This window comes from Hyla sarda, chromosome 5 (assembly GCF_029499605.1).
Source record: "Hyla sarda isolate aHylSar1 chromosome 5, aHylSar1.hap1, whole genome shotgun sequence".
NCBI classification, from domain to species: domain Eukaryota; kingdom Metazoa; phylum Chordata; class Amphibia; order Anura; family Hylidae; genus Hyla; species Hyla sarda.
The window spans coordinates 245,070,416-245,092,352 of NC_079193.1; the positions used below are offsets into that span (position 1 = coordinate 245,070,416).

A 21,937-nucleotide genomic window follows, 5' to 3' on the forward strand; every position below is an offset into this window, starting at 1 on the left:
TTGTTAACTGAATACAAAGCCAGGAATGGACTGGAAAAGAGGAGAAGGCTCAACCTTTACATTATATGTGTCATCCATTTATGAACTGATCCTGGCTTCGTACTCAATAATTGCAATTAAAACCCTAAATGTGTGAACACATCCTAAATTGGTGCCAACAAAAATTACATCTTGTCCTGCAAAAACAAACCCAACACAGTTATGCTGAGAGAAGCTCCATCAATGGAAAAATAAAAAAGTTATGACTCTGAGAGTATGGCAAAAAACATATTAGGGGACATTCATCAAGGTATTTAGAGCCTTTTTTTTTTTTTTGCAAAAAAAAAAAAAAATTTTACAAACAGCCGTGCCTAAGCAAATTTCAGTTTTCACTTTGCAGTGGTCAGGTATTTATGATGTGCAAAAGTCAAACTTAGGCAAAAAAAAAATTTGCAAACCCCCTACAAAAAGTCTCAAATCTGCTCCAGGTCTGACCTGGAGTCCAAAATTCCTGTACGTGAGCAAATTTAAAAAGTAACCGCTGCCCATCTCTCCCCTGCCGCAACTGCTCATATCTCCCCTGCCGCCTCCGAGTGGCGGGGGAGAGATGGCAGGGGAGGAGAGATGAGCGGCAGGGGACAGATAAGCGGCCGGGGCAACGGAGCCTGCAGGCTCCCAGAAATATGAAACTTCACTGTAATTTCATATTTACCAGCCTGGGCTGTGATTTGCTGGTTGTTCTCGGCCAATCACAGCCCAGGCCGGGAAATCTGAAATTACAGTGTAGTTTCATATCCCTGGGAACCGGCCTGCTCCGCTCCTCGGCCACCCACCCGCAACTACCAGCCGTTGCAATTACAACTCCCAGCATGTCCTCACTGAAAGGACATGCTGGGAGTAGTAGTCGCAACGGTTAGCGCGCTGGTGGTAGTTGCAGGTGGGTGCCCGAGGAGTGGAACCGGCCGGCTCCCAGGGATATGAAACTACACTGTAATTTTTATATTTCCCGGCATGGGCTTTGATTGGCGAAGATTGACCAGCCAGTGTAGTTTCATATATCTGGGAGACGGCCAGCTCTGCTCCTCGGCCACCCTCCCGCCCGCAACTACCAGCCGTTGCAACTACAACTCCCAGCATGTCCCCACTGAAAGGGAATGCTGGGTCCCAGAATGATGGCTCCCAGAAATACTAAACTACACTGTAATTTCATATTTCGCGGGCGGTGCCGTGATTGGCCGAGACCAACCTGCCAATCACGACACTGCACAGAAAATATGAATAGTTTCATATTCCTGGGAGCAACCCGGCCACCCACCCACAACTACCACCGGCCTGCTAGCCATTGCGAATACAATTCCCAGCATGTCCTCACTGTTAGGGCATGCTGGGAGTTGTAGTCTTGCAACAACTAGCGGGCAGGTTGTAGGTGCGGGCGGGTGGCCGGTGAGCGGCTTGTGTCTCCAGCTGTTGCTTAACTACAACTCCCATGATGGGAATTGTAGTTGAGGAACAGGTGCCTCCAGCTGTTTCTAAACTACAACTCCCATGACGGGAGTTGTAGTTTAGGAACGGGGTGCCTCCAGCTGTTTCTAATCTACAACTCCCATGACGGGAGTTGTAGTTTAGGAACGAGGTGCCTCCAGCTGTTGCTAAACTACAACTCCCATGATGGGAGTTGTAATTTAGCAACAGCTGGAAGCACCCCGTGTCTAAACTACAACTCCCATGACAGGAGCTGTAGTTTAGAAAAAGCGAGACTCCAGCTGTTGCTAAATTACAAGTTATATTTTTCCCAAACAGCCAAAGGCTGTCTGGAAATGATGGGGAGTTGTGTTTTAGCAAAAGCTGGAGACTCCTTTTTTGGAAACGCTGGTTTATGGGTGTTTTCTGTAAGGGAGGGCACCATAAATGTACTAACCAATTTTCCGTGTTTTTTTTTCTCAATTTTAGATCCATGTATGCAAAGGACTTCTTCATAATCAGTGGACTACGTCGATGACCAGCGTTTTTTTTTTTTGTTTGAAATTTATAAAATGGTTAGCAAGGGCTTGTGGGGGAGTTTTTTTTTTGGGAATAAAAGTTTTTAAAAAGTGTTGTTTTTTTTATTTTATTTACTTTACAGGCTTAGTAATGGAAGCTGTCTGATAGACAGAGTGCTTTACTAAGCCGGGCTTGGCGTTAGCCACAAAAACAGCTAGCACTAACCCCCAATTATTACCCCGGTACCCACCGCCACAGGGGTGCCGGGAAGAGCTGGTACCAACAGACCGGGAGTGTCATAAAATGGCGCTCCTGGGACTAGGTGGGAACAGGCTGGCATTATTTAGGCTGGGGAGGGCCATTAACAATGGTCCTCGCCCGCCCTGGTAACGTCAGGCTGTTGCTGCTTGTTTGGTATTTGGCTGAGAATAAAATAGGGAGAACCCTATGCGTTATTTTTTTTTATAATTATGCAAAATATGTTTGGGGGTTCCCCTAATTTTCATTCTCAGCCCGATACTACCCAAGCAGCAACAGTCTGATGTTATCAAGGTGGGCGAGGACCATTGTTACTGGCCCTCCCCAGACTAAATAACGCCAGCCTGTTACCGCCTAGGCCCAGGAGCGCCATTTTATACTTTGGACCTGTTGGTACCAGCTCTTCCCGGCACCCCTGTCGCGGTGGATACTGGAGTAGTAAATGGGGGTTAGCGCAAGCTGTTTTTGGGACTAACGCTAAGCCCCAGCTTAGTAATGGATTCTGTCTATAAGACAGCTTCCACTACTAAGCCTGTAAAGTAAATAAAAAAATTTAAAAAACTTTATAAAAACTTTTACACCAAAAAATACTCCCCACAAACCATTTTAATAATATAAAAAAAAATGCTGGTCATTGACGTAGTCTACTGAATCCAAAGAAGTCCTCTGCATACACGGATCTGAAATTATCTGGGGAAAAAAAACATGGAAAATTGGTTAGTACATTAATGGTGCCCTCCCTTAGGGAAAATGCCCATAAACTAGCATTTCCAAACAGGGAGCCTCTAGCTGTTGCTAAACTACAACCCCCATCATTATCAGACAGCTTTTGGCTGTCTGGGAAAGATATAAGTTGTAATTTAGCAACAGCTGGAGTCTTGCTGTTTCTAAACTACAAAAAAATTAGTCCTCACACATCCCCGTATACGGAAAAATAAAAAAAGTTAGAGAGGTCAGAAGAGGACAATTTTAAACGTACTAATTTTCATATAAATAGTTATATATAATTTTTTTTTTAAGTAAAACAAAATCAATCCTATATAAGACCCGTTTCACGTCCATCAGCCACTTTTTTTTTGTGCCTTAACAGACGTTATTTTTTACAGGGCACAATGGGAAACAATGGGTCCCGACAGATGCCATTCACTATTATGGGGTCTGTAGGGCACTGTTGTCTTTTGACGAGAGTAACGGGAGCAAAAAACATTGCATGATGTCGTTTTCCTCCTGCTATTCACCCCGGGTTCCCCTATGGACGTCACACTGTTGTGTCACAACAACAGTGTTAAAGAAGCCTAAGTTTGATATAATTTCAACTGTATGGACTTACAGAATACATAAAATGTGTCATTTTACAAAAAGTGCACTGGGTAGTAATGGAAGGTCCTAAAAGTTACAAAATGGCGGTTTTTTTTTTCCACTTTTGCCCCACAAATATTTTTTTGTTTCGCCATAGATCTTGTGGTGAAATTATTAAGTCATGACAAAGTAAAATTGGTGGTGCAAAAAACAAGGCCTTATATGTAAGGTGGAAAATTGAAAGCATTGTGTGTTTAAGAAGGTGAGGAGAAAAAAAACAAAATTTCAAAAATAAAAAACCCTGTGTCCTAAAGGGGTTAAAAAATGGTATACAAACATGATTTATTGGTTTTTGCTTATGTAAGCCACATTAATCAACCCCCTGTGATAGTGTAATAAATATGTCACACATAAGCAAAACCAAAAACAAGAAAAAATGCCTACAGAACTTGCTTACCAAAGCAACGATGATAAATGTCCCTGATTGTTTTTTAATGTTTTTATTGTGCAGTATAGTAAAACATAAGAATAAATATATACATTTGTTGTACATAATTGTATTAACCCACAAAATAAACCTTACATGTCATTTATACCGCAAAGAGAACACCTTAAAAACAAATCCGCAAATAAGCCACAAAAATTGTGAATTGCTGTTTTTTTCACCGCCTTCCTTCAAAATATTACATCCCCTAAGTTTGTTTCCGTTGAAGGGGTACTACCGTGGAAAACTTTTTTTTTTATCAACTGGTGCCAGAAAGTTAAACAGATTTGTAAATGATTTCTATTAAAAAAAATCTTAATCCTTCCAGTACTTTTTAGGGGCTTTATACTACAGAGGGAATTTTTATCTTTTTGGATTTCTCTTATGTCACGACCACAGTGCTCTCTGCTGACCTCTACTGTTCATTTTAGGAACTGTCCAGAGCAGGAGAAAATCCCCATAGCAAACATATGCTGCTCTGGACAGTTCCTAAAATGGACAGCAGAGGTCAGCAGAGAGCACTGTGGGCGTGACATAAGAGAAATCCAAAAAGATAAACATTTTCTCTGTAGTATATAGCCCCTAAAAAGTACTAGAAGGATTAAGATTTTTTAATAGAAGTAATTTACAAATCTGTTTAACTTTCTGGCACCAGTTGAATAAAAAAAAAGTTTTCGATGGTAGTACCCCTTTAAGGCTGCTTTCACACTATAAAATTCATCCGTTAAAAGATCTGTTATAAACGTCCGTTAGAAAATCCCATTAAAGTCTGGGATTTTTTGATTATCCGTTATGACCCGTTATAGCCCGTCATGACTAACGGACGTTATTTGTGACTGAAGAAAAACGGCACATGCATTCATTTTCATTCCGTCACAAGAAACGGGTAAATTAATGGCCGTTATTTTTAACATTGAAGTCTATGGCAAAAGGATGGGCCTTTATGTCATCTGTTTGCACCTGGTTTATAATATCTGTTATTACTTCTAAGCATGCTCAGAAGAGGTGACATCAGCAGACTCCTGCAGTGCTGAGGGATTACTACTACTCCCATCATGGAACAGACTTGTTTCCATGATGGGAGTAGTAATTCCTCGGCTGCGGGAGTCTGCCGGTGGCTGGGGAGGCAACATAGTGTTTGTACTACAACCACCATCATGGAACATATTCTGTGTCTCAGTGAAGTGTCACTAAATTCATAAACCCCAAAGCAGGAAAAATATCACACAGTGATCCAAAAGAGTTATATATTCTTTATTTAAATAAATAACACTTTTAAAAGTAAAAATATGGCACCAGTAACAATTTCTATGAAGTATATGGCATGATAAGGCGTAATAGGTTACTAATAAGATGATATCATACCATTTACATATATCGGCATAGCATGCTGCTACAATATTTATTTACAATTTTTATATGCTGCTATAGTGCCTGTTTATCTTATTATGGATACATAAAGTGCAATACCCTTGCATAGCAATGAACCACATGATATCATCTTACTCGTAACCTATTATGCCTTATCATGCCATATAATTCATGGAAGTTGCTACTGTTGCCATATTTTTACTTGTTTTTTAAAAGTGTAATTTATTTAAATAAAGATTATTTAACTCTTTTGGATCACTGTGTGATAGTGTTTCTGTTTTGGGGTATTGCGATTAGAAGTTACTAAACAGAGGAGTGGGCGGCATGCTCCACTCCCCTGCAATGTATCATGTATTTACTTTAATTTTGAAATCCCCCGCAGGGAGCCCTGAATGGCCGGTTCTGAGGAGCCATTCAGGGCTCCCGGCGGGGTTTTCAAATTGAAGCGCTGCGGTGTGGCAAGATATATAGAATCGCTGGGGGGGTGGGTATATGTCTGTCCCCCACAGTGCTTCTATATACCTTGCCCTCAGCAGCACACCGCACCGGCCAGATGCACTGCTGTAGAATACTTTTCATTCATAGCGCTGTGATGGCATATGATTATAGAAGCGCTGTGGGGGCCAGACATATGGATATATGTCTGACCCCTGCAGCGCATCTACATACAGATGCCGCTGCAGCGCTATGAATGACAAGTATTCTTTCAGCAGCACATTGCGCCGGCCAGATGCACTGCTGTAGAACACTTCTCATTCATAGCGCTGCCGGGGGCTTATGATAGCACTGCGGGGGGGAACATATATAAATGCGCAGCGGGGGGAATATATAAATGTGCTGCGAGGGGAACATATATAAATGCGCTGTGGAGGGAACATATATAAATATGCTGCGGGGGTAAGATATAAAGAAATGCTGTAGGGGGGCAGATATATTCCCCCCCCCCCCCCCCAGTGATTCTATACATCTTTCCACACCACATCGCTTCTATTTGAAAACCCCACCGGGAGTCCTGAATGGCTCCTCAGTACCGGCCATTCAGGGCTCACGGCGGAAATAAAAAAATGAATGTAAATACATCGTACATCACAGAGGAGTGAAGCCTGCTGCCCGCTCCCCTGTTTAATAACTTCTGATCACATGGGGTCTCAGAAGTGAGACCCGGTGCGATCAATCCCTAAGCCCCTGTATTACAACCCCCATCATGGAACAGTCTGTTCCATGATGGGGGTTGTAGTACAAACACTAATGTAGCCTCCCCAGCCACTGACAGACTCTCGCAGCTGGGGAACTACTACTCCCATCATGGAAACAAGTCTGTTATATGATGGTAGTAGCAGTAGTCCCAGCTGTGGGAGTCTGTAGGCAGAGGTGTTAAAACGGCCGTAAATGACGTGCCCGTTATTTTGAACATGCCCGTTATTTTCATGGACATTATTCAGCCGTTAGCACCCGTTATTTCATCCGTTATTATACATCCGGTTTTACACAGAAAACGAATGTTTAATAACAGATGAATGCTCATAGTGTGAAAGGAGCCTAAGATACATCTTATCCCTGCAAAAAAAAGCTCTCATAAGGCTAAGTCAACCAAAAATATTTAGAAGGATGGATTTTAGTGATCCTCAAGGCCATAAATAGTTGTTTTCTAAAGGTAAAAAATATAATAGCTTTCATGAACAACATGTCTTACCTGAATATATTCATGTGAATGGTCATCAATATGTTTAAATAAGGGATCATTTTGCACAGGAGATAAGAAAGCAGGACTAAGTAGCAAAGATACAATGCACAGTATAAAAAGCTGTAAAAGAAGAAAAGAGGAGTGTGGGGTTTATCACAGCTAATAACATTAAATTCAGCGTTGACATTATATTTAAATAGTTATACCACTAAAAGCAGTAACCAACAACCCCATCTGATATTGTTTCCCCCGTTGGCCAATTTTTATTAGTCATAAGGTCAGATCACTACAGTCACTATGTATATGTCCACCATTGCCATACTCTTCCCCTTTATAATATTTTTAAAGTAAAAATAAATAATGAAGATAATAAAAGTAATCCAAAAAAAGTACAAGTAGGAAGTTTCTTGAGGATAAAAAAAAAAACGAAAAACAATAATAATAATAATAAAGTTATTTTAATAATAACAAAGTTAGAACCATACATTGTAAGACATGCAAAAATGTGGCTCTGTCTTCAGCACAATTTCAAAATGTCCATATTTGGGAGGATTTATCAAAACCTGTCCAGAGGAAAAGTTACTGAGTTGCCCCTAGCTACCAATAAAACTGGTTCTTTCATTTTCAAAATTTCCTTTGAAAAATTAAAGAAGCAATCTGATTGGTTGCTTTGGATAACTCAGCAACTTTTCCTCTGGACAGGTTTTGTTGCATTTCCCCACTATGTCCATTTTCTTAACATACAGCTAGTGTCAGCAATGCAAATCAGCACTGGCAGGGTTAATAGAAATGGAAGGCAGAAGGGTTCTTGTGCAATTTATAGGCAACATTCTGGTGGTGCCATTGGTTTCTTTATACCCAAGCGTTAACCGAATCTTTACTTTTGTGACAGTACCCTATATTGTCGAGTAGATGACCAGAAAACTGGAAAGCAGCTATGTGTTTGACAAGCAATAGAATAAAAGTAGAACAAACATTTTAATGAAAAAAGTTATTGGATGGAACCAGCATGTATTATGTATGCTGGACAGTAAACGGTTTTCTTACACAAATCTCACCTTACAGGGAGAATATATATATATATATATATATATATATATATATATATATATATATATATGTATTCATATTAGAAAGATTACCTAGACACAGAGTTTCATTAAAATAGTAACTAAAGTAACAAAATATATGAACTATTTAAAGGCCTGACAGAAATTGGCCACACCATTCTGGTGATCTCTTTTAGGGAAGATCATGTTCCTAAATATGACCGGAAAAAGGAACTTGAATCATTTTTATGTCCTGTTGCTTCCCGTTGGGTACGTTCACACGTGCAGTGTTGGCTTCAGACTTAATGCTGTGGATTTGACGTAGCAGATTTGATGGATTGTAATTAATGTAAGTAAATGACTTAACACAGAATCTCATCTGCATAATCGAATCTGCAGCAAACACAGTATGTGTGAAAGTACCCTAAGGGTGTATTCACTCCTGCACATATTTGATGCACAGGATTTGATGCTGCAGAGTTCAGTATGAACTAAATTACTGAACACAGCATCAAAACTGCAGCTTCAAATCCTGTGCATCAAATATGCGCAGGATATTGTACATGTAAATGTCTTGCGTGTTCCAATTTTTAGAAGTGTACTGCATATTAGGATCACTATGAAAGTACAGTATGTGTCAGCTAAAGGAACTTACTAAAGTGCCTTACATTATGGTGCATCAAGAGATAAATAGAGCAGTGTGTGAGATATTTTTAAATCTCTCTTATTTGCCTGCGGCTGTAATCCAATGTGGGTGTTACCTGAGAAAATCCACAAGTTAAATCATAACTTCTACCACATGTCAATTTAAACCTAGCACGCCCATGACATTTTATTTACATTTATTCTCAACTGTTCATGGATACAAAGTATAAATATTCTGTCCATATATTCTGTCTGCTGTCCATGTCTTATGCTATCCATGGTTATATAACTGTGTGCAATAGGCAGTGTATTCAACCATGTATAGGGGTGATTACTACTAAAATATTGACAACATTTAAAAATTCCTCTTAGACCACTCTTACGCTGCACTGACATCCTATAGCTGCCTCCCATATCTCTGTATAGTATATAGCACCTGGAGATGCTTATAAAGGTAACTCCAGGTGCCAACTGCAATGACTACAGACGTGCGTTGAAGAACGGACTTAGCTAAGAACAGATTATAAGACTAAATATAGGAGATAAATTAGAAATAAGTAATAAATGTGATAGTTACCATGGCTGGAGTGCTGCCCAGTCCTGTCCAGAAGGGATCACTACTGGGTGTGAGTGAGGGATTTGTGCCTTATATGCTGCTGATAAGCCACTCCTTTGTAGCAGTCCTCTCCCACTAAATCAGATTTTGGAGCAGCAGTTGAATAGGCTTAGTGATAATAAATACTTGGTTAATAATCTCTGAAATGTAAATATACTGAGCGATTACAATATTATAATTTCTCTACATTGTCATGACAATATCCTCAGATGGTGCTGCAATAAGCATTGAAGATAAATAGTACACAGCGTTTTATGTTTGTTTTCTTATTTTATCTTTGTGAAACAATAATATTATAAACAAATAAGCTAATTCATACTGTTTATGAGAAACGCACTACAGGCAGCGGGATACTCTGCTGGTAAAGTTTGTGAAAGGTACCCTCTTGGAGTTGTTTATGGTATGCTCTTCCTGTCATGGGGGGGGGGGGGGGGGTCGGGAGGGTGAACGGACGGGGGACAGTGCAATGCTGAAGATTATGGGAGGCAAGTAGAAATGTAAAATGCTGAGGAATTAACTTTCAACCATATCAGGTTTCTTGGGAAAATCTGTGGGGAAAATGGAACTGTCAACAAAGGTTTCCAGCACCGCTAAAATCCACCCATTAAAGAAGTCTATGCTTATGCATTTCAGAACCTTAGAGGTCCTTGTTTACATGAAATCTATGAGGCTAAGTTTCCACTTGTTTTTTTTTTTTCTTTTTTTGGGGGGGGGGGGGGGGGGGGGCAAAAGCCCCTAAAAACACCATACCTGCTGCACAGCATTTGTTTGCAGCAAAAATGCCTCAGCCAGATGTTGGCAGGGAGTCAATAGGTTATTATAAAACTCCAAAACCACTTTTCATTTTTGGCTTTGGTGTTTCTTTCATGCTTCCCTGCTTATTTTTTTCAAAGAAATCTCTGCAAGTAAGGGCATGCATCACTACTTACCCCCTTACACTCCATGGGCCAGATTCTGTGCATCTGACCCATAGAGTGTAACCCTGAAGGCAGGTTAAGACTACCACAAAAAAAAAAAAAAAAAAAAAAGTCATTTGCTCTAAAATGAAAAAATACCAGAAAAAAACCTAAGTAGAAACCTAGACTAAATGCAACCTGATAATACTGGTTAGTAAACACAGGCACTTGGATGGACAAGAACATCAGCGCTGGAACTGGCAAGGTGAGCATGGTGTATTTTATTATTTAACACCCTAGCAGGGCCTGCTAAGCTTATCTCATTTGGTGTTTATTTAAATTGAAGAACCTCTAAGGATAAAAACTGCTAAGATAGAACAGGAACAAATGACTTTTATCATTATTGAAGCTACAAAAGAATCCCATCCCTTTGTCTACAATAAAGAATAGCATTCACACCAAAGACAACTGGCATCACAAATGGGCATATACAGTATATAGGAAGTAATAAGACTTCACTTAATTGAAAAAAATTGAAATTACATAATAAAAACATATAAACAAGTCCAAACAGAGCAGGAAAAATTGAAATAATGGGGTTACTGGATGCTGAAAAAGTATTGTCTATATGCTTTTAATAATTTAAATGGCCACTGTCATTTTAAAACGTTTTTGAATTGTCCTAGTGACATGCCAAAAGTTTGGATCAGTGGGGGTCTGAGTGTTCAGACCACCCTGATCAGGAGAATGAGCCGGGAGAAATTTGCGCTCAGCGAGTTCTCTCCTGGCTCCATGACACACAGCAGGGAGAGTAGCGCGTGGAGGTGCAGATTTCTTCCAGCTTGCTCTCCTGTTCATAGAAACATAGAATGTGTCGGCAGATAAGAACCATTTGGCCCATCTAGTCTGCCCAATAATCTGAATCCTATCAATAGTCCCGGACCCTATCTTATATGAAGGATAGCCTTATGCCTATCCCATGCATGTTTTAACTCCTTCACTGTATTTGCTTCTGCAGGAAGGCTATTCCATGCATTCACTACTCTCTCAGTAAAGTAATACTTCCTGATATTACTTTTAAACCTTTGCTCTTGTGGTAGTTTTTCTTCTTTTAAATATGCTCTCCTCCTTTACCGTGTTGATTCCCTTTATGTATTTTAAAGTCTCTATCATATCCCCTCTGTCTCTTCTTTCTGCCAAGCTATACATGTTAAGGTCCTTTTAACCTTTCCTGGTACGTTTTGTCCTGCAATCCATGTACTAGTTTAGTAGCTCATCTTTGAACTCTCTCTAGAGTATCTATATCCTTTTGGAGATATGTCCTCCAGTACTGCGCACAATACTCCAAGTGAGGTCTCACCAGTGTTCTGTACAGCGGCATGAGCACTTCTCTCTTTCTACTGCTTATACCTCTCCCTATACATCCAAGCATTCTGCTAGCGTTTCCTGCTGCTCTATTACATTGTTTTCCTATCTTTAAGTCTTCTGCAGAGGTCTGAATACTCAGACCCCCACTGATCAAAACAATAAAAAGTTTTTTCCAAATTGCAGTTATTCTTTTTGATACAACAGGTCTTGAAAGTCTGGTGTACATACAGTAAATGTAATTACAACAGGGCAGAAAAACTGCCTTCAAATGAACATCAATATACAGGAGCCCTAAAAAGACAAAAGAGACACAAAAATACAAGTACCATAAAGTAAGGAATACTTCAAATGTCTTACAAGACCAGTAAGGAATAGAAACATACAGCAATGTAATACAGTACCTTGGCATCCCACCAAACCTGCTGTTTAGATGCTGGAAAACTGAATTGGGGGGGTTGCCCAGCACCTTCTATATGCGGCCCACAAACTGCTGGCACCCTACGCTTCCCCAGCATCACAAGACCAGACTGCAATCTAAAAAAAAGAAAGTTATGATAAACATAAGGTATTATTTGATGCTTTGGCCAAGTTTGCAACCCATGTTAAGGGTCCTCAATGTCTTAAGAGTCCCTACACTGATGTTACAAAAAAAAAAACAAGATGGGATATTTTGGCCATTCGTACTAATCAATTAGTATGGTTGTAACTAATAGGTTGAAAGCCACCAGATGCACTACATGTTATCATGTAAATGGCCCCCTTTTTATGCCTTATCTATGTGCAGTTACAATACATAGCAGCTTCCCCCATCATGAATAGTAGGCGTGTGAGTAGCTGTTTATCAGTATTTTGCACCTGTGTGACCTCTCCCATATAGCAATATGGATGATCTGCATCATAGTGGGAAGAGGTTTTGAACGTGCTCTTGTACCAGTAACTAATGGCCCCTTTTTTGTGATTATGATCCCCTTTTTTTGGTTCTTTTGTAGCAGTGTAGGGACTCGCAAGATATTGAGGACCCTTAATGCTACACATGACATTATAAAAACACCCTAAAGGCAGCCTGAAATATTATACTAAGGCTAAAAGAGAGAATAATAAACAATCAGCTAAAAATTTGTGAGATTTAAAATATATATATAAAAAAATCGGTGACCAATATAGCCACCCTTCTTATCAATAACAGTCATAAGCCTTCCATTCATGTAGTAATGTTGTACAGCAGCAACCACAGCCTCCAAGACCCTGTTCAGAGAGGTGTACTGTTTTCCTTTACTGTAAATCTCCCATTTAAGAAGGACCCACAAGTTTAGAATAGGATTTAAGTCAGGTGAGGAGGGGGTCCGTGTCAGCATATATTTTTTTTCTCTTTCAGGCCTTTAATGGCTAGCCACTGCGTGAAGCATGTCAGTGCATGCAATGTTGCAGACTTTTTCTTGTACCACTGCTTGGAGAAAGTGTCTTTTAAGAACCGGAAGTAGGTTTGGGAGTTGACTTTGAGTCCTTCTTCAACACAGAAACGTCAACAAGCTCATCATTGATAATTATAGCCCGTACCTTGCTGGCTCCTCAGTGAAAGTGGATACAGCCACAGGCCCATCCATCTTGACCATCATGAGATATTTTCATCTCATTATTCCCTAAACCTTCGAAAAATTTGTCTTTAGATATGTTTTTGCCCGTTCTTGATGTTTCCACTTGTGTGTCTTGTTTAGTGGTGGTCAGATTTTAGCCTTCCTTACCTTGTTACTGAGCACTGAACTCCTTGTACTTTTAGATACTCTGGGTAATTTGCAGTTCTGGAATATAACAGCAGTGGAGGATAATGGGTTCCTGGTAGCTTCACGTTTTATTCTCAAATATTCGGCATTTCATTTGCATCTTTTTTCCCCCAACACATTTCTTGTGATCTATTGACTGTTTGCAACAAAACATTTGATGGTTCTGTGGTCACACCCCAATATCCGAGCAAGTGTTACATTTCTATGAAAATCTTTATACTGTATTTATACTGTATTAATTGTAATTTTTTTTTACTTTTTGGAGCCCGTTAAATATGGTTTATGTGGTAAAAATACTCACTTGCCTAATAATTGTGGGAACAGGGTAGAGTATGTCCCTGTACAACCAAGTTGTCCCTACACATTACCTCCTGAAGTCATGCAGGATTCATTCAAGATCTAGGGATTCAACAGAATAAGCATTATCATCCACGTCTAAGCACTTAATATAATTAGATATAGGGTCCACAGTGAATATTCATTTATTAGGGGTTAGTTAGAAAGATGAACTCAGATATTCCTCCCTTTCCCCATATATATGCACTCTCAGCTTGATGGAGCCTGTATATGTTCTCAATAGCAGAAGGGGAATGAGCTGTCCTCAGAACTGACTGGCAACAACTTATCTCTGGTAAGAACAAGGGATTGGACATTCCAAACATCTTTCACACATTAGATGGTCAGCCGTCCCAGCCAAAATAGTCAAGTTCAGACAATGTTCATTTATTGTCTATGGGGCACCTTAAGAGCTTGACTAAAAAAAACTTTTTTTTTTTTTTTTTAGTTATTTACAGAACTGTTTCCGCTTTATTTTAAATATTCTGTTTAAAATTTTACATTTGTTATGTTCCACATTCCTTACTTGATATTAACAGTGTGACTGGCAGGGAATTCAGATCTGAGCTCTTAATCAGCTTTTTTCTACCCAATAAATATATTACTTATGAAGTTAAGCTGTTAGGCCACTTATGCTGTGGGTGAGAAATTTCACACCACCGGTAATCTTATTTTTTTGTTTTCTTAATTTGGTTTATATATTTAACCAAATTCCACAGAATGTTTATCTTCTTTATCATTAATGTGCCCATATATGTTAGATAAAAGGGGTACTCCTGTACATTAAAATGGCCTGCACTCTGACACAGGAACCAAAGTTTTTTCCAGAAATCTCTCATTGTTACTCACTTTCACTGAGATTGTACGTCCATTTAGATACACCACCTGGTATAGTGAGAGGTTCTTTAGGAGTGCTACACTTACCTGATGCTTGATTTCATCTACACACTCTATGTTGGTGCTTTTGCTTCTGTTTTGATCCCATGGGAGTCAGAGGAGCTATTGCTGGGCTCGAGTGTGGTTCCCTGAGCATGAGGCCGCGCTTGGCGCACGTTTGTCATTTATGGGGGACGAGAGCTTGTGTTTTGATGTTCCTTCTCCCAGTTGATGCTGCTTACTTACCTTGGACTGACTGTTTTGTGATGATCGCCAGTACCGTCTCCTGGGTCATCGTTTCTTTTTTTTTTTTTTTTTTTGTGGACTGTGTCTAATTGATTTCATGTTCAGGGAGGAGGGTAGCGAAGGTTTTTTTTGTTGAACTGGGTGAACTTTTTGTTGCGGGTCGGGATCCCTGATATGACTGGGGATGGGGGATGTCGCGGTTTTTACTTTCTATTCTCACCACTTTGACCGCTTGTTCTGTTTTGTTTATTGTTTATTGAAAATGTATTTAATAAAAATATATATAAAATCCATCATATAAAGTTCTATAACATTGCAATGTATATACACTACAGTTTCTGAAAACATGCTTTTTTCACCCTATGCCCCCATGCCCCTATTCCAAAACTTATTATATGTTGTACATCTTGGCAAAATATTACTTTTCTAATATACTTCATAAGAAATTTTAATTTCCTTTTTATAAAAATCAGGGCTTAAATTGACCACTAGGGGTCCCCATGCTGTACGGCTGCAGCATCAACTTTGTACAAGCTGAAGCACAAGCGTCCAGTAAGTGAGGGTGGACTAGTACTCCTCTATGCTCACTCCTGTCCTATCGGACTCCTTTCTGAAAACAAAGAGGAGGGGTTACAGAGCAACCTGCAGTGATTGGATGACAAGACCAAGCACTGCACAGTTGACTCAGGGAGGAAGCTGAGTCATGCACAGTGAGAGCAAGAGATGGACATGCCCCCTCCAAAGCACAGAATGATAAACCAAGTGAACAACAGATAGAAGGGTATTTGTGAGAGAAATATAAGTGCTAGACACATAATATATATATATATATATATATATATATATATATATATATATATACATGATCAAGAGATAAAGGAAAAAAAAAAAAAAGCCAAGTGGAGAGGGCCTTGTGTAATTCCGTGGGGTATTTTTCAGGATTTCCCTGAAAAAGTATTATGCTCAACTGGGGTGAACCTTGGTCATGCGTTTCACCCCTCCGCGATGGGGTACAGACATGTGATCTCGGGCTACAGCCTGCAAGGTCGGACCAGACTCTTCAAAATGAAGGAAGTCAGTAGTATAGCACACAAATAGTAGTAAGTAGAAAAGAACTTTGCGATGGCACTGCCCCTCTATGATCAGTTTCAGGTAACATTCAGGGTAAAAGTATCAATTAGTTTATTGACACATACATACACAAGTACGGACAGGGTGCAAGACCCATTTTGGGAGCACCTTTTCCCTTTTCAATTGGATAAGAAGCCTCCTATGCAATTGAAAAATTGAGAAGTTGCTCCCGAAACGTGTCTTGTACCCTGTCCATGCTTTTATATGTATGTGTCAATAAACTAATTGATACTTTTAGCTTGACAATAAGGGTATGTTCACACTGCGGATTCCGTCTGGCGGCCACTGCCAAAAATACCATTGACAGCTATGCAGTGCTCGCGGACTTCTGCGCAAATAATGAACATGTTCTTTCTTTGCACGGAACAATTTCAGGGGCGGAATTGTCCGCCTCTGAAATTCAGCAGTGTGAACTGGTCTCACTGATGGTAATGTTCACTGCGCGAATTCCACTCGTGGAATTCCACTCACGGAATTCTGTGGGAATTCCGCAGTGTGATCATACCCTTACATGTACATGATCAGGATTAGGAACTAAGTAACATGTAACTTTTTTGGGGGATATGACAGGCACTCTTCAAATTCATAAGCAAAATTGTTATTCTGATTCACAATGGAAGGTGTCTATGAACACTTCCATATTTTGGAGTTCTATCAGACTCTACTTTACAACACCGGATTACACTGGGCTATAGGTTAATGAAAACACTTCAGATACTTTTACAGCCATAGTAAAAAAAAAAAGACGACAAGCGATACTGTTGCTCATTTCAGACGTTTTTCTATAATCTTCATGACTTGACATCTAACAAGATGTATAAAGTGCAAATAGTAGGGAGATGCATCTCACTGTAAACGGAAGCATTTAGATCCACTGTTGCTCCATGATCTCGGCACAATGTTTCAGGGACGGACCCCACTTGATGATGCATGATTAACCCCTTAAGGATGCAGGGCGTACAGGTACGCCTTGACATCCTGGTACTTAAGGACTCAGGGAGTACCTGTACGCCCTGGTCACGTTTACTAGGTTTAAACCGTTCTCCCCAGTGGAGAATGGGTTAAACCCGATGGGCTCTGGTAGCTACCGGCAGCCAGGACCCAAGGCTAATGCCGGGCACCGCCGATCAGGCCGATGCCCGGTGTAACGCCGGCGGTACAGCTGCAGATCAGTGATGTCTGCAGCTGTACCTGTTCCTGATGCCTCCAGCAGAGGTTGCTTTGAAGATTCGTGCACTACCATGATCCAGCCCTCTCATCACACTCTAGTTCCTGTTATATAAGGAGCCTCTGAACTTCCAGTCTATGCCTGCTCTTCTAGTATTTACACCTTGAGCTAGGCACCTGCTATCTGACTTGCTGTTTATTGATGCTCGGCCTGTTCCTGACTTTGTTCCTGCTTGACTCTCTGTTCCTGTTTAGCCTCTCCTCGATTGATTCGGACTGCTGACCTTTCTACTTGCTGTTGGAGCTATTACTTCTACTTCACCTGCACAGCTCTGTTACATCTTGCTAAAAACACCTGAACTGTTCCAGTTTCCAGTCCTGGTGCTCACCAGCGCCATCTGATGTCAGCCAGCTCCTTCTGTGGTGACCTTTCCTACAAGAGTTCCTGATCTGCTTCTGCCAGCCATCATCTAGCCGAGGCCGTCTACATCATTTGGATTCTGGCTAAAAAGAAATCGGTAAGTGACACAGAGGGTTCACACCCTGTGGAGCGTTATACCTTGCATTAACCCTTTAGACTCCGTGATCAAAGTTGATGGCGTACAGGTAAAAAAAATAACAATGTCCAAAATTGTGCATTTTTGGTGACTTCATATACCATAAAAATATTAATAAAAAGCGATCAAAAAGTCCCATTAAAACAAAACTAGTACCAATAAAAACTACAGACTATGGTGCAAAAAATTTGCACATAGCTCTGTATGTGCAGAAAAAGAAAAAAGTTATAGGTACGTGTAAATGTACGTCCTGGTGCATTAGTTCTTTTACGTCCTGTACATGACCGTGAGCATCGGACTGATGCTCAGGTCATGTGCAGCAGGTCCCGACTGCTATCAGCAGCCAGGGACCCACTGGTAACGGCGCACATCAGCGATCGTGCTGATGTGTGCCATTAACCCCTAAGATACAGATCACGGCATCTGCGGCAGTGCAGTCACTAAAATGGATGATTGGATCACCCGCAGCACTACCGCGGGGATCCGATCATCCAATATGGCAGCCGGAGGTCCCCTCACCTTCCTCCGGCCGTCTCCAGGGGTCTTCTGCTCTGGTCTGAGATCGAGCAGACCAGAGCAGAAGAGGACCGATAACACTGATCAGTGTTATGCCCTATGCACAGCACTGAACAGTATTAGCTATCAAGTGATTGCTATAGATAGTCCCCCTATGGGGACTATTTAGCCCTTAACGACCCTGGATGTATATTTATGTCCATGGCGGGCTCCAGATCTGTGAAGCGCGCAGATACCTACCTGGCTCCACGCTGTCTGATCGGCGTTTGATTGCTCCAAGCCTGAGATCCAGGTTTGAGCAATCAAGCGCAGATAACAATGATCAATGCAATGCTATGGCAATACATTGAACAGTGCCTGCAATCAGTGTAATGCATGTTATAGCCCCACATTGACCCACATATGGGCAAAAAGAAAATGAATAAAAAGCAATCAAAAAGTCTGATCAAAATAAAAATGGTACTGATAAAAAGTTCAGATCACTGCGCAAAAAATGAGCCCTCATTCCGCCCCATACGCAGAAAAATAAAAAATTTATAGGGATCAGAAGATGACAATTTTAAATGTATACATTTTTCTGCATGTAGTTATGATTTTTTTCAGAAGTAATACAAAATAAAACCTATATAAGTAAAATGTACTGTGTAGAAACGGAAGCCCCCAAACTTACAAAATTGTGTTTTTTTCTTCAATTTTATATACGGTAAATCAAATGGATCCAAATGAGATTTTCTTAAATTTTGTCGCACAATGATTTTATTTTCCATTTCGCGTAGATTTTTGGGTAAAATGACTGATGTCATTATAAAGTAGAATTGTTGGCGCAAAAAAACCTGCTATCTATGGATTTTTAGGTGCAAAATTTTAAGAGTTATGATTTTTAAAAGGTAAGGAGGAAAAAACGAAAGTGCAAAAACGTAAAAACGCTTGGTCCTTAAGGGGTTAAAGTGTAAAAATAAAAGTAAAAAAGTATTAAAAAAATTGGAAAAATGTAAATTGTGCTTTTCCCCCAATTTCCCCCCCAAAAGTGTAAAAAATGTAAAATAAAAAAATGTAAAATACATATTTGGTATTGTCGCGTGCGTAAATATCCAAACTATTAAAATACAATGTAAATGATCCCGTACGGTGAACGATGTGAACGTGAAAAAAAAAAAGTCCAAAGTTTGTGATTTTTTTTTTTTAAAGCGGTACAATAATAGAAAAGTATATAATCATGGGTATCATTTTAACCCCTTCCCGCAGAATGTCATATATAAACGCCGGGTTGTGCAGTGCGTTCGCGCATCCCGACGTTTATAAATGACATTCAGTTAACCCGGCGATGCGCAGCATCGCACGGGTTAACTGGCAGAAGTCCCGCTGTTTCCAGCAGGGGACAACTTCTGCTTCACCCCCCAGGACCATCCATTGATGGTCCTGGTCAGCGATCACTGTGATTGGTCCCTGTGGACCAATCACAGTGATCTGGGGTGAAAGTTCAGATCCCCCGCACTGCCCGCCCCTGGAAGTCGGGCAGAACGGGGGACGATGGCTGCGGGGGCTCGCGGCATAGGTGGGGGAACAGGAGGGGACCGACGGCCTTACCTGGAGCAGCGGCGGGACCAAGGAGCAGCGCGGGACCGGCCACGTGGACGAGCAGCGATGGGATCGGCAGGTGAGTATATGGTCCTCAGAAGCAGCAGTGAAGAACTTCACTGCTGCTTCTAGGAGTCTGAAAACTACAACTCCCAGCATGCCTAGACAGCCTTTGGCTGTCTGGGCATGCTGGGAGTTGTAGTTTTGCAACATCTGGAGGGCCCCAGTTTGGAGGTCATTGTATAATGGTCTCCAATCTGTGCTCTTCCAGCTGTTGCAAAACTACAACTCCCAGCATGCACTGACTGTCCAGGCATGCTGGGAGTTTTAGTTCAGCAACATCTGGCCCTTCAGATGTTGCCGAACTACAACTCCCAGCATGCCCTTCAGCTGTCTGGGCATGCTGGGAGTTGTAGTTTTGTAACAACTGGAGACACACTGGTTGGGAAACATTGTCTGTTTCTAACTCAGTGTTTCCTAACCTGTGTGCCTCCAGCTGTTGCAAAACTATAACTCCCAGCATGCACTAAGAGACCATGCATGCTGGGAGTTGTAGTTTTGCAACATCTGGAGGGCCCCAGTTTGGAGATCATTGTATAATGGTCTCCAATCTGTGCTCTTCCAGCTGTTGCAAAACTACAACTCCCAGTATGCACTGACTGTCCAGGCATGCTGGGAGTTTTAGTTCAGCAACATCTGGCCCTTCAGATGTTGCCGAACTACAACTCCCAGCATGCCCTTCAGCTGTCTGGGCATGCTGGGAGTTGTAGTTTTGCAACAACTGGAGACACACTGGTTGGGAAACATTGTCTGTTTCTAACTCAGTGTTTCCTAACCTGTGTGCCTCCAGCTGTTGCAAAACTATAACTCCCAACATGCACTAACAGACCATGCATGCTGGGAGTTGTGGTTTTGCAACAGCTGGTGCACCCCCCCCCCCCCCCCCTGTGAATGTACAGGGTACATTCACATGGGCGAGGCTTTTACAGTGGGTTTCTCGCTGCAAGTTTGAGATGCAGCAAATTTTGCGCTGGGAAACTCGCTGTAATCCCCTGCCCATGTGACTGTACCCTAAAAACACTACACTACACCAACACAAAATAAAATAAAAAGTTAAAAACACTACATATACACCTACACAGCCCCCCTCCCCCAATAAGAACGTCCGGTACACCACTGTTTCCAAAGCAGAGCCTCCAGCTGTTGAAAAACAACAACTCACAGTATTGCCGGACAGCCGTTGACTGTCCACGCATGCTGGGAGTTTTGCAACAGCTGGAGGCACCCTGTTTGGGAATCACTGGCGTAGAATACCCCTATGTCCACCCCTATGCAAATCCCTAATTTAGGCCTCAAATGCAAATGGCGCTCTCACTTTGGAGCCCTGTCGTATTTCAAGGCAACAGTTTAGGGTCACATATGGGGTATCGCCGTACTAGGGAGAAATTGCGTTACAAGGTTTGGGGGGTATTTTCTTCTTTAACCCTTCATGAAAAGGAAATGTTGGGGTCTACACCAGAATGTTAGTGTAACATTTTTTACTTTTTTACACTAACATGCTGATGTTGCCCTATACTTTACATTTTCACAAGAGGTAAAAGGGAAAAAGAGAAGGGGTTTCAAATATTGGGGGGGTATTTCCTGCTATTATCCCTTGGAAAAAATGTGAAATTTGGGGGGAAACACACATTTTAGTGAAAAAAAATTTTTTTTTTTTTACATATGCAAAAGTCGTGAAACACCTGTGGGGTATTAAGGCTCACTTTATTCCTTGTTATGTTCCTCAAGGGGTCTAGTTTCCAAAATGGTATGCCATGTGTTTTTTTTTGCTGTTCTGGCACCATAAGGGCTTCCTAAATGCAACATGCCCCCCAAAAACCATTTCAGAAAAACGTACTCTCCAAAATCCCCTTGTCGCTCTTTCCCTTCTGAGCCCTCTACTGCGCCCGCCGAACACTTTACATAGACATATGAGGTATGTGCTTACTCGAGAGAAATTGGGCTACAAATATAAGTATACATTTTCTCCTTTTACCCCTTGTAAAAATTCAAAAATTGGGTCTACAAGAACATGCGAGTGTAAAAAATGAAGATTGTGAATTTTCTCCTTCACTTTGCTT

The 21,937-nt window shown here is 41.0% G+C and overlaps 1 protein-coding gene across 1 annotated transcript in view; it reads right to left on the reverse strand.

The window, feature by feature from the left end:
• Positions 1-9,373, reverse strand: part of LOC130273915 (beta-Ala-His dipeptidase-like) — a 44,770-nt gene extending 35,397 nt beyond the window's left edge. Inside the window, exons 1-2 of the mRNA XM_056521435.1 lie at positions 9,327-9,373; positions 7,065-7,175 (exon numbers count right to left, since the gene is read on the reverse strand). Of these exons, the coding sequence (XP_056377410.1) occupies positions 7,065-7,175; positions 9,327-9,329 (114 nt within the window). The 5' untranslated portion in view covers positions 9,330-9,373. The remainder of the gene's footprint in view (positions 1-7,064; positions 7,176-9,326) is intronic.
• Between the last annotated feature and the right edge of the window lie 12,564 nt (positions 9,374-21,937).